The sequence below is a fragment of the Aptenodytes forsteri genome, unplaced genomic scaffold, assembly GCF_000699145.1.
Source record: "Aptenodytes forsteri isolate BGI_AS27 unplaced genomic scaffold, ASM69914v1 Scaffold229, whole genome shotgun sequence".
Taxonomy (NCBI): domain Eukaryota; kingdom Metazoa; phylum Chordata; class Aves; order Sphenisciformes; family Spheniscidae; genus Aptenodytes; species Aptenodytes forsteri.
The window spans coordinates 4,442,951-4,455,273 of record NW_008795863.1 but is presented as its reverse complement, the minus strand read 5'-3'; the positions used below and the strand labels follow the sequence as shown (position 1 = coordinate 4,455,273).

Here is a 12,323-nt window from a genome sequence, read left to right as displayed (position 1 = left end):
TCGGAGTATGGAGGAACTAGAGCTATACAAGAAAAGTAGGTACTTCAGTTGTGACAATCTGAAGTCTGAAGCTGTAATTTTCTGAAGATATCTCCTTCTATTGATGTTCATTAGCATGTTCAAGAACCATTAAGTTAAGCTCAGATTTCTGCTCAGTCCCTTGCTGTTTGAAAGAATAGCACTGTCACCAAGAGGTAAAGGCACATATGGAAATATATTTAGTTAGATGTCTCGCTAAACTCTGAAGGGAGTAATCTGTCGTGAAAGGAAAGAGAGAGTTGACATTGGGGACCTGGATTTGAATTCACTTTCACACTTTCTCCAACATTCAGGATTGTTCTCATTTTAGGCTACTAGTATGTTCTTGTGTCAGATTTTCATCTGACTCTTAAAATGTTAAAAGACGTGAGGAATAAGGATTTGGACATACTCATTTAAAATGCTGATAAGATAGCTGCATAGCAACCTTTTTTTGCTTATGGAAGTACAAGAGGATGAAGAGACTGTGGCCTTAAAAGAAACAGTGGGTGATAACCAAAAAATTCTCTCCCTCGTCCTCAGCAGATGGCTTCATTGCAAAGCTTGGAGGACTGCAGACATCTTCCAAAGACAACTCTAGCACAAAAAAGAGCATTTTTTGTTCATAATCTTGCTAGTCAGGTTTCCATTAGAAATGCATGTTTTTCTACTACAGAAGCAGCTGCAATTTTACTCTTGCATGAGGTTATTAGTACAGTTGTCGTGTTGTCAGAATAAACATGTTAATAAGGGAATGGCATTGTCACAGACACTATGAAATCTTCTTGGATAAAAAAGAGAGGGGCAATGGTTATGCTGTATTTTTTCCCATGCATTTTTTCACTGGGAAACAGAATTGTTTGATCCCAGCCACTAGGGATATTAGATAACATGTAGCAGAAAAAAATCAACTCTGTAGCTATCTGAACACTTCTCAATTCATAGACTTCCAAATTTTGCTTCAATGGCACATAAAGGAATCAGTTCTGTAATTCATGTTTTTCCTTCTGTCATATTCAAAGTATCTTCAGTTGTTTTGAGTCTTTCCCACCTTGCATCACTACAATGTCCCTTGCTCTTTTACAAAGAAACTGCAATGGCATGCAAGCTATAGCTTTAAGTTCTTCCTGTTGATGACTGACAACGCATCATAACCATTCTTAAAAGATTAACACTGGTATAACTGAATTTATCAACATACTAGTGCATGATCTAAACCTTTGGTGACACTCCCATCACATCAGAAACTCAAATACTATAAAAATGGTATTGTTCCCTATTGGCATCCTATTCAATGTTGCTAAGAATCCATAATCTTTATTGCACGGCCAGCTTGTGATTAAGTTGCTCTTGTCATCAGAGAAACATAGAATTGTTTTATGTTCTTCCTATTTAGATGTGAACAAGTGTATTCATACCAAACCATTTAGTCAAAGAATTCACCCTCCTTTTTACTGTTCAGAAATAAAACATAAACAAACCACAGTGGACAGAGTGAACATCCCCCCACGCTTCCCCAGGCTGAATGCAAATCTAGCATTCTTTAGCAGTTAAAAAAAGGATAGGCTTTGCACTCAATAGCAATAGCTTGGAGGTGTATCTCAGCCTCCATGAGCTTCTGATGCCGTTAGCTGCAAGTGCTAGAGAGGATTTCATGCCGTTCATTTTCAGCAGAGCCAACAAGGGACTGAAAGAACATATTACTTCTGTCCCCTAATGTACAAGGCTGCAACTTAAGTATCTTGGAGAAAACGCATTTGCTTCTTGTTCCCCTTCTCCCTTGCCCTTCCCCCACGGGAAAGAACTTCTGCATCTAATCCGTTACCTGTATTGTTGTGATTTTTACTGAATACTACTCTAAATGAAGTTTCACTCATAGCAACATAGTCGAGGTGCATATTGCTTATATTTTTTTTTCAATTTATTTTAGGGTTATCATAGACCAAATCACTACATTGCTACACAAGGTAAGTTTATCACGCTTTCTTTTTGGTTATGTGAGGCTAATATGCATTCCTGCCACAGTCAATATCCAGGACAGAGTAGGCTCAATCACTTAGGTAGAAGCAAGCAAACTGAATTATTATCTAATTTTCAGGTATGTCAAGTAAGCAGTTCTTTACCTTTGTGTTCAAATAGGTTTTGAGTAGAAAAGCAAAATACAGCCTTTTTGGCAGAAATGTTGTTACTCACGAAAAAAGAAATAAGTCATGGTAAGAAACATTCAGTCAACTTTTCAGAGAGACTACGGTGTCATGAAAATGTATGTTCTCTTAATTGTTCAATGATAACTAGGCTTCAGGTCCTTAAAATACAAAACACTTCAGTTAGCAAGTTTTAGTAGAAGACCCAAAGACATGTTACGCTTGCAGGGGGATTCTTCAAAGGGATCTAGAGAGACAATTTTACAGGCCATCGTTTAAAAGCTTCCTTGTGAACAAGAACCTATTCCTTTGTCAACACGCAAATTAGTTTTCAATTTGTACTTGTCTTCAATAACATAATTTGCCCATTCTGATGCAGTTCTTACTTATTTTTTGGTCAAGTTCAGAGCTGGAACAGGTGGGAAAGATGAGACTTCTGTGACTGCTTAATCATAATATTGAACAATATGCCAATCTCCTGCCTATGCTTGGGTAGCATGCATGCGAAAATTTGATTGCTCTTCCACTGCTTGGAGGGAATCTTCTCTGTAATATGTATTCTGTGACAGAGCTTCCTGCGTTTGCCTGTGGATCTGAAGAAGTTGAGCTACACCCACGTACGTTATTTCAACACATGCCCAACATTTAAGAGAGCCAGCTGGAGTACTGAGTATAATATACTCAGAATAATCTTACCATGTGTTGGATTTAGAGGTCATATATACTTTTTAATGACTTTTCATCAAAGCAGAGAAAATGTTGGCCATGTCAAATAAGAGCTCTGACTGACTTCAGTCGTCCCCTAAGTAACCCAGTCTGCAGCCTCCAGTCCCCACTTCTACCAGTGGGAGGCTTCGTATCTCTGCCTTTCTGTACTTCAGCTCTCGACAGTCCCAAATGAGGTGCTACTTCGTGTCAGATGACAGTGGGGCAGGACGCAGATCTTATTTCTAGAACCGCCTCACTACTGGCAATGTTACACTTCTAGGCCAGAATTACAATTTGTGATCTTAGAACATGAGCGATTTAAATGTGCTGCTGCTTCCACTTCTGCTACCCACCCACCACATTCCTCAGTCCACAGTCTTTCTGCAGATGAGCCAGACAGGAAAACTAGGACAAAAATGCAGCATTTGCTTAATTCCCTTTGGGATTTTACACCCTCCTCTTCTAAGAAGAAATGGATTGTTCCATTTAACCTTTAGCTAACGATGCTGTTGTTTTTCACCTTTAATTGAATACTAAAATAAAAAGATACACAGTTGGCGTTTTACTTGCAGTTTCTAATACAGTTGTTTTCATCAGGAGGTTCACCAGAAGATCTCCCTGACAGCTTTCTGATAGACATATGAGATCCCTATCTGAAGCAAGTTTAAATGCGGCTTTATCACTCGTCATAATACTTGAATAGCAAATACCAAGCTTGAGGGTTTTGTACTTTCAGCTCTTAAAGCCAAGTATGTAATAATGTATGAATAATGTACTGAAAGTCTATGTACCAGATCCGCCATCAAGTCCCAACAGTTTCTCTGCCACACTTTTTTCCTGATATGGTGTCAAGAAGTACCTAGTCAAGAAGGAGAATAAGAGGAATAGAAACAAGTTTTCTTCCAAGATGTAAAGGATAGATGACTGTTTCAGCTGTCATTCTTTGGGTCAGATCCCCTCGGTTTCTTCTGTGTAGCTAAGTGCACGCAGGGATGCCTACTCCCTCCCACAGTGCAATGAGTGAGAAACTGCCTCACTGAAGAATATAAAATTCATTTTAAAATGGGCATACAACTTACAGAAAATTCAAAATAATCTGGCTGTGAGTTTTTTGGTGGATTACATCTTTAACATCTTATTTTTTTAAGTCCAGTTGGGAAGCAGATTTGTATCTCCATTTTGGAGGAATGAAGAGGTTTATGTATTTGCTCTGTCCCTGGCCTGATGAAAAATCATGAGAAAGTTTCTTCTCCTTCCTTTGTCTCAGCTTTCCCATCTGCAGAATAGGGTTAAAAATACTCATCTGGTTTTTATAGTTCTCTGCAATGTCCTGATAGATGCAGCTGTGAAGGCCAGCTAGTGTTATTCTCCAGTATCCCAGCTTCCTGACAAAGCCTTTGCACAACAGTAACACTTCCAGTAAGATGCAGTCTCTGTCTTTTGCAAAGGTGATAAGGTAACTGGGAATAATCTCTAAAACTCCTTTAAGGCTGTATATTAACTATGAAAGGAAAGGCATTCGTTTCACATGTCAAACAGACTATGCCTCTGTATGTCTTCCGTACTAGTAAGCCTGTCATGAGCCACGGCTTGCAGTATAGCCAATGATGTTCATGCTCTGTTTTAGAACACGCTTTCATATAGATATGTATAAACACATCAATACAGCGTAACAGTTAAGCTGCATGTTTAATTCCCTTGATGTCTACTTACATCAGTCTTTAAATAACTTTTCCCATTCTCCCTTTTCTTCTCCACTGCAGCTTTCACAGGTGCACATGCCTATTGTTCTTTGAAGGAAAATATGATTACATGAGTCAGTTTTAAATCTCTGAGGAGTTAGAATGATTGATATTTAATTTTCCTATGTTCTTCTTAAGCTGCATGCAACGTATCAAGTGTTAATGAGCAAATACAATTGTTTGAAGTGAAAAAGTGGCAAATTTAATCAGTTTGTAATAGACTACCAATCTGCTTTTAACAGAGCTGGGAGTTGCATAATCACCTGTTTATTAAAGTGTTACTGTCTTCCATACCAACCGGAGTTTGACATAGAGACTGATATCTTTCCACCTTGGCATTCATAGCATCCTGCTGATGATTTGAATTAGAGGGAGAAACATTTTTAAAAAGACTTACCTAATGGAGGCTTTCTCAACTAATAATCAAAAAAGATTTTACTTCCATTTTAAGAGTAATACATTCAGAGTGTGCAATTTCAATTATAAAATTAACATCCATTTTCCTTTATGTGATAAGTATAATGTGAGTGGTAGACTGAATTTATAGCTAATAAAGACTTTTGGTGATCTGCTGTAATTGGCATCAACAGATGGGACCTGCACCTGAGTCACTGTGATTAAAAAGAATCCCTCATCACAAGCTGGCATATTGGGTCATGCAGAACCAGCAAGCTGGTGCAATTTAAAATTTGCTATTTTGTTTTATATACCCCTTGTTCCCATGGATATAATTCTTTAAAAATTTTTTATAGCAGAATATCGAGCTCTTGTATGATCTGTTCAATTTACTGGCAGCTAGGGTTTCTTTTCCAGGAGTTAGATAATCAGTGAATTTTAACCAGGTCCTTTAGTGAGAGCATTAGGTTGAATATCTGTGCGGTACTTATTCTCACACACACTGCTGGATGCTCTTACTATTGGATGACTATTGTTGACCTTGCATGTCTCACCCTGACTACTAAGCAGGAGAAACTAATCCTTTTTGTATTTACTTGTTCTGTGACCCCTGAAGTTCATGTAGTTAACTGAGCTATGACTTAGCTTCTTTTAGCAAGTCTCTATCAAAGGTTTTGTAATGCTTCCTCCACCACTGCACCAGCAACTGTAAATTATGAGTGACAAACGAATGTTAATACAGTTCTACAGCATCGCTCATTGCCGTTTCCACCAGGGCTGGAGCAGATCAATCATGTGTGAAACAGCAGATACTCACATGCAAGCTGTATGTCTTTATATATGAAGTACATTCATTTGTGCATCTCAGACTTTTGAATACTCCTCACGGTTGAGATTGTCTCTGCTTGCTGCAGCATGCAGAGGAACCAGATCTAAGATGTTTTGTGGAAGTACTTCAGAGCATATCTTAATGACTGTAAAAAGTTACTCTTGAAAATAAAGCGGCTTTAGATATAATAGCCCAGGGTAGCCTTTCAACCTCTTTTTATGTCTGTATCCAATTGTAAAGCAGATGCTAAACTGTTTCATTTTGTGTATTGCTGGTTCTGGAGACAGACGTCAGGTCAAGTTTCAGTCAGGAGGAGTTTTTTAGGTATGAGTTACAAACTTCTGAAAATAAATATTTACAACGGAAAGGTTTATAGTCTTCACTACAGCAGCATAAACTTGCTGCTGTAATAACCCCTTTCATATTCCTTCTCTTTTCTACAAAATATGTATGTCTTCCACACACGACTGTATATGTTGTGTGAACATTTTAATAAGGGTTTTCAGAAACAAAAATACATTTTCTTTCAAACTGAAAGTTCCCTTTCAGGCATCTGAAGCAGAAATACTGCTTTGAATAACAATACTTTTAACTTCCTTGGCATGTTTTTTGTTTTTATGTTGCAAAAAGTTGTCAGAACTACAGCAGCATGGAAGCTCCACACTTCTCTTTACAAAGAAACTTTTGCTGCCATGGTTTTAGCCTCTAGATGAAAATTAACATTTGAAATTACTTCAGGAAGAATTGAAAAACAACAAAGCAAGATAGTTCTACACAGTTTTTCAGCTTTATACAGGCTGTCATTTTTGAAGGATGTAGGGTAGTCAGGCTGATTTCCTGATATATATATATACATGAAGTGATTGAATTCCGTACACCTGTATTAATCTTGAAGATTCAACTGTGTTTGATGCTGTTCTTTACTTCTTAATCATCAAAACGTGAAAAAGGTGGTGGAAGCCATCTGTCTTCAGTGAAGGAGATAAACCCATTCTTAAGCACTATGTTGAATAGGCGAGGCTTTCTGAAACATGTCCTTCACCTGTTTTGCAATAGTGATGACAAATGGCAAAGAAGGTACTTTTTTCCCCACACCCAAAGGCATACAGAAGTAATAGACCCTTTACATATGGAAGTGATGTCTCCAGGTTATATTGTGAAGCCATATGGCAAATTCACCAGAGCTCTCTTATTACCATTTCCCACCAAAGGCTGATGGTAACAATTACAACATTTGAGCATCTTTTATAAGGTGGTACTTTTACTAGTGTTGAGGGCAAAAAGAGAGAGTGTGTGGTAAAACCTGGTAACTATCAAAGTCAACGCTTTTCAACAGTTGCCACGTTATGGTACGTGAGAATACCAGAGTTTCTCTCTGCCTCTTTGTTTATAGTAGGAGATTTTAGTGATAACTGTCTTAGAACAGTTATCTTTCACCATTTTCATGATTCCTATATTTTTCTGTCTTTGTCTTAATCAGCTGTGTGGTAGTTTTGGCTATACAGGGGATGAGATGCCCCTGTTGCTTTCCCTTCAGCGTAGAAGGCTGTAAATGCAGAGCTAGCATAGTTTTCTAATAGATACAAAGTTGGCTTAGGCTCTGTTGCAGTGTGTCACTTCTCTGAATCTTTGTGTGTAGACCAAGTGAGACAGGAGCATTGTTGGAAAACTGCTGATAGATCCATTACTAGGTAGAGCCACTTACATTGTTCTTCACATATGTGTGCCTACGTTTTGCATAAAATACATGCCTGCCTTTCATAAACCTTTGGAAATTCTTTGAAAGTACAAACAAGCTCTAGAAATTATTCTGAATAATTATTTAATATTTATTTTCTAATATAAATTCCCACATCACCTGCAGGCTCCACAGCTCCTGCAGGCTGTTCTTTCACTCGCTTGTTAATGTGGCTTGTGAAACAACAGTTTGAGAAACGGATGATTTTTCTGTAGTCCGTTGTCAAAGCCACAGAGGAAGAAAAAGCAATCCTTCTATCCTCTCCCCTGCAAAGATGGAGCAGCAGGAAATCAGACATAAAGGTCTTCAGAGCATATATAGATCTGTGTCTCAAAGACAAGATATTGGTTTGATTTCTCTGTTGTGAAGTCAGTCTAGAATAGCTACAACAGACTTTTGCATATCAGAACTAAGAAGTATGAGAAATGAGAGACTACAGTAATTAAATAGACAAAGAGGTGAATGAGGCAAAAGGAAATGTTTCAAGGTTGTATTGTAGAAAATAGAAGATTGTGTGAAAAGTAATATATTTGTCCTCTTTTAAAAAATGTGAGTATAAAATATGTCCTGCAAACAAGGAAGTTATGATCTTCCTGAAACTCAAGAGCTGAGCAAACTGTCCTTGTGAACCAAACACACTTTCAGAAAAGAACATTATGGAGGTGGCCACGTATTAGTGTATTTGCTTCTCAGACTCCTAATTACCTAGATATGCACTAGAATCCAGTTCTTGTCCAAGGAAGACGTATACAACATCAGCCTTACAAATGTACCTCACATGTCTGTATTTTGGGGGGATGCGAATTATGAAAAGCTGATGTTTGATGATAGGGTTTCCATCCGTGATAAAGAACCAGCTATAAATTGGACTTGATGGGGAAGGTACCTGGCACTCTTGACGGAGTACTGTTAACATGCCTGTCAATCAGTGAAGCCTAATGCTAAAGCAGAAGAAGGAGCAGAGAAATGCAGTTTGTCAAGAAAATCACGTAGTCAAAGCATCTTTTTTTCTGTGAAGTTTATTTTCCAGCCGGTCTTCAGCAGCCTGGAGGAGGCTTGGCAGCAGGTGTAAAAAGGCTTTTCGTCTTCTCATTTGCTGAAAAAAAGTGTAGCAAATTTACAAACAGAATGTATTTCAGAAACAAATGTATCAAGAAACAAATAAGGCAGCTTTTTTTTGTCTTGTCACCATATCCGAATCTTTGAAACCTGTCGCGTTTTCTCTATTCTATATCCTTTGGTGGCAACTGAAATCTCTATATTGATATGGCCACCAATGCACATGACAGTCTGGGTGATTTTGAAGCACTGCCTTTGAAAAAAAAAAGATACAGGCTTATTGGATTAATTTCCTTCCCTATCCATCTGTATTCTTCCGTGCAGTTGCATATTCAGATGTAGACTTTGTGGAGATTCCCTCTGCTGCTGCTAACTATAATTCTGTTGCAAGCATGCTCATGTTACTGTGTCTGTACTAAGCACAAATACACTCCGCATGTTAGAATGGCTTTCCTTGTTTACAGTGTACATCAAATACTGCAGTCTCCCATAAAATGTCATAAAAAATAGAATTAAAAGTGTTGCCCTTTACTACTTGAAGTGGTGAAAATAACCGATGTGCTTCCAAAAATAACAATAAATAATAGTGCTGAGAGAATTTGTTGTTATGCAGATTTGATTTTTACCACAATTAACTTGAAGTTAAAAGGAAAAATATCTAATACACATTTATTTGTTATTGACTTTCACATGTATCTTATAGAATCATAGAATCATAGGTTGGAAACTGAGAGAATTTGTTGTTATGCAGATTTGATTTTTACCACAATTAACTTGAAGTTAAAAGGAAAAATATCTAATACACATTTATTTGTTATTGACTTTCACATGTATCTTATAGAATCATAGAATCATTAAGGTTGGAAAAGACCTCTAAGATCATCGAGTCTTGATCTGACTAATATTTGTTTGATTCTGACTATTTCTATGACTGAGGAAGAAATGAATGTACCAAAATTCTCCAGCCTTAAATGGAAAAATATATTGTGAGTGATATATCTCACTCATGAGATACCTATCAGGATAATAAATTATGACAAATTTGGTTTTGCTAGCATTTTTACTTATGCTTTAATGTGGACTAAATTATCTTGTTTTTTCAGTTGGGTAAAGTGTTCATGTTAATGCACTTAAACTCCCAGCACAAGTTTAAAAAACACAGCATCTGAATATCTTACTCACAAGCACGAGCAACATCCCTTCACAATAAGGTCCTTGGGGAAAAATAAAAGAAACAAGTAGCCAAAATGAACTCATATTTTTGAGCTAGAGAATAGTGATGATTTTATTCCATCCTGGTGCTTATGATTGACTCAACGTGAAAATAGAAACTAGAAATGGGAAAGACTAATTAGGTTCTTTTGTCCATTCCCTAAGGAACCTTCTACTGAAGGGGATACAATGATCTTAAACTTCTCATCCAATTGATTCTGCATTACAAGTTGATATGAAGAACCTAGTCCAACAAGTCAATTACCTAAGATTTTTGAGTTGGAAATGTTACAGGCAGCATGTTTTTTACAAAATAAATTCCATATTTGTTAGTCTTCCCAAGCTCAGATGGGCTATTTAGAATGAGTGATTAACAGATACTCCTATTTCCATGATGCAAATCACCCTTATTGAGAAGAACGCACAAATTAGAAACTAAAACAAGCTTTCTTACTGGAAGTCATTGATTCAGCTAAACTGAAACTTTCTGTTGGACTGCTTTCACAAAGACAGTTCAGGTTCAAACTGTGGGCTCCTGCAATAAGCGTTCAGTCAGAGCTGTGACCTCAGATGGAGAGCCGATACCTCATGTTGCTATTTGATCTGGATCAATTTGGACCTGTATCTCAGTTTCCCACACGAATCTCCTATCGTTCTCCCAACATGCTTGACTGTAATTAAAAAATTGAATGTCTGTAGGGCATAGAGAGAAAGAGAGTCCATGTGCGAGTGAGACCAGCTCTGTTTCTCTGTAGCCAGTACACTCCACTGGAAAATATATCAAGGCCTCTAGTTACAATTATAGTTATTCAAAGTATTCCTGTTTCATAGCAGAAAAAACTGAAACACACTGCCTGCAAGCCATTGCCTAGCAGTGCTCTCTTAAAAGCTGTGCAAGGTAGATTCAAGACTCTGGCCTTGTTCAGGTATCCCACATAACCCTCACTAGGGGATCCCTAACCCCCAGGAGCGCTACATGTAATGCAAAATTTGGAAGATACTGGATTTATCCAGTCTGAGAAAATGTTAATGAGAGGAACAGACCATTTAACATCCCCACTGTGTGGCAAACAAATTATATGAAAGAAAGAGTCCTTCAGTTATACTGGATGAACTACATGAAACTACAACTACATTGTTTTGTTGGTTTTTTTTAATTTCCTGCAGTTAAGATCAGAAAAAGCAGCTTTCTTGAATGGTGTAATGGTACATAGGTGGTCAGTAGTACTATGTACACAGTTTTTACTGCATTCGGCTTTGCCTCATCTCAGGCTAACTGCATACATCTGGACCATTTCTGTTGCTGCCAGTTCCTCTGTTCCCAGTCTGCAGTACTTCTGTGAGTAGTCAAAAGGTGTTATGGGAATGTGCTGTTTATTCTTTGGGAAATCATATGACATTTTCATTTTATTTTGTTGATACAGAACAAACTGAGCTAGTATTGGAAATTTAGCCGTGGAGAAATGTCAATCAATAAGTGTGTAACACTTTATTAGATGGAAAGTTAGCTGGTAGCATTAGCTGTAGTGTTATAAAAATGTCTTAAATAGCACCTGCCAAGAGTGCTCAAATAAAGTCTGGTCTCAGGCTTAAAAATATATTTAAGTGCAGCAATGGCTTGTTTCTGAACGTGGTGGAAATACTCATGTGGAGCAGGGACAGGTAAGATTATTCAGAAATGGCTAGGGAGCCGGCATATTGTGGCTGCTGTATATTATACCAAGCCTGTTCAGTTCATTTGAACCCTACCTTGCTTCCTCTTGTCTCTCAAGGTATGTTTGGATTGTGACTGTGAGGGGCATGAACACCTTTTGTGTATTCATGGGCATTTAATATGTAATGCAGTTCCTGCTACAGTGGAGCGCTCCAGTTCCGGACTGGGGTTTCTAGATGGTACCATAATGCAGACAAAATAATGCATAGAGACGTGTACTGTTCCAGCCTAGTTTGATCCGTATCAATAAAGAAAAGAAAATGCCGTATGATACTCCAGAGAATAAATACCATATCCCCATAAAACTTTCTGACTACCCGCAGAATCACTGCAGAGTAGGATCAGAGAAAATGCCAACAAGAGAAATGATCCAGCTCTAGCCAATATTGATGTGTATGTATATACACACACATTTATAAAATGTGTATTTTCAAACTGATGATCTAGTTTTGTGAAATGAGCAATTTTAAAGAAAAAAATTATCTGGAATAATCAGTTTTGTCATTACTCGGAGGATATATTTTTTAAGCATCTCTATATTAAACTGGGAATTTAGAATGGAGGGTTGTTTTTATTTTAGCTAGCTGTAAGACACTTGCATCTATTTCATAAAACAATAGGACTGTGGCTTATCACTACTGTACATTGTAAACGGCATGTTACAGGCCAAATGTTTTTATGTTCTTTTTACATTTGGAAAGAGATCGAGAATTTACAGGTCAATCTCCTCCTTTCCTTCATCCTATGAAAGGTCTAGTGCTGA

At 37.6% G+C, this 12,323-nt stretch overlaps 1 protein-coding gene across 5 annotated transcripts in view; it reads left to right on the top strand.

Moving 5' to 3' along the window:
- The window catches only part of PTPRM (protein tyrosine phosphatase, receptor type M), a 386,144-nt gene that overhangs the window by 331,276 nt on the left and 42,545 nt on the right, over window positions 1-12,323 (top strand). For all 5 annotated transcript variants that reach the window (XM_019473357.1, XM_019473356.1, XM_019473355.1 and 2 more), the window contains one exon: window positions 1,949-1,985. In XM_019473357.1, coding sequence (XP_019328902.1) covers window positions 1,949-1,985 — 37 coding nt within the window. The remainder of the gene's footprint in view (window positions 1-1,948; window positions 1,986-12,323) is intronic.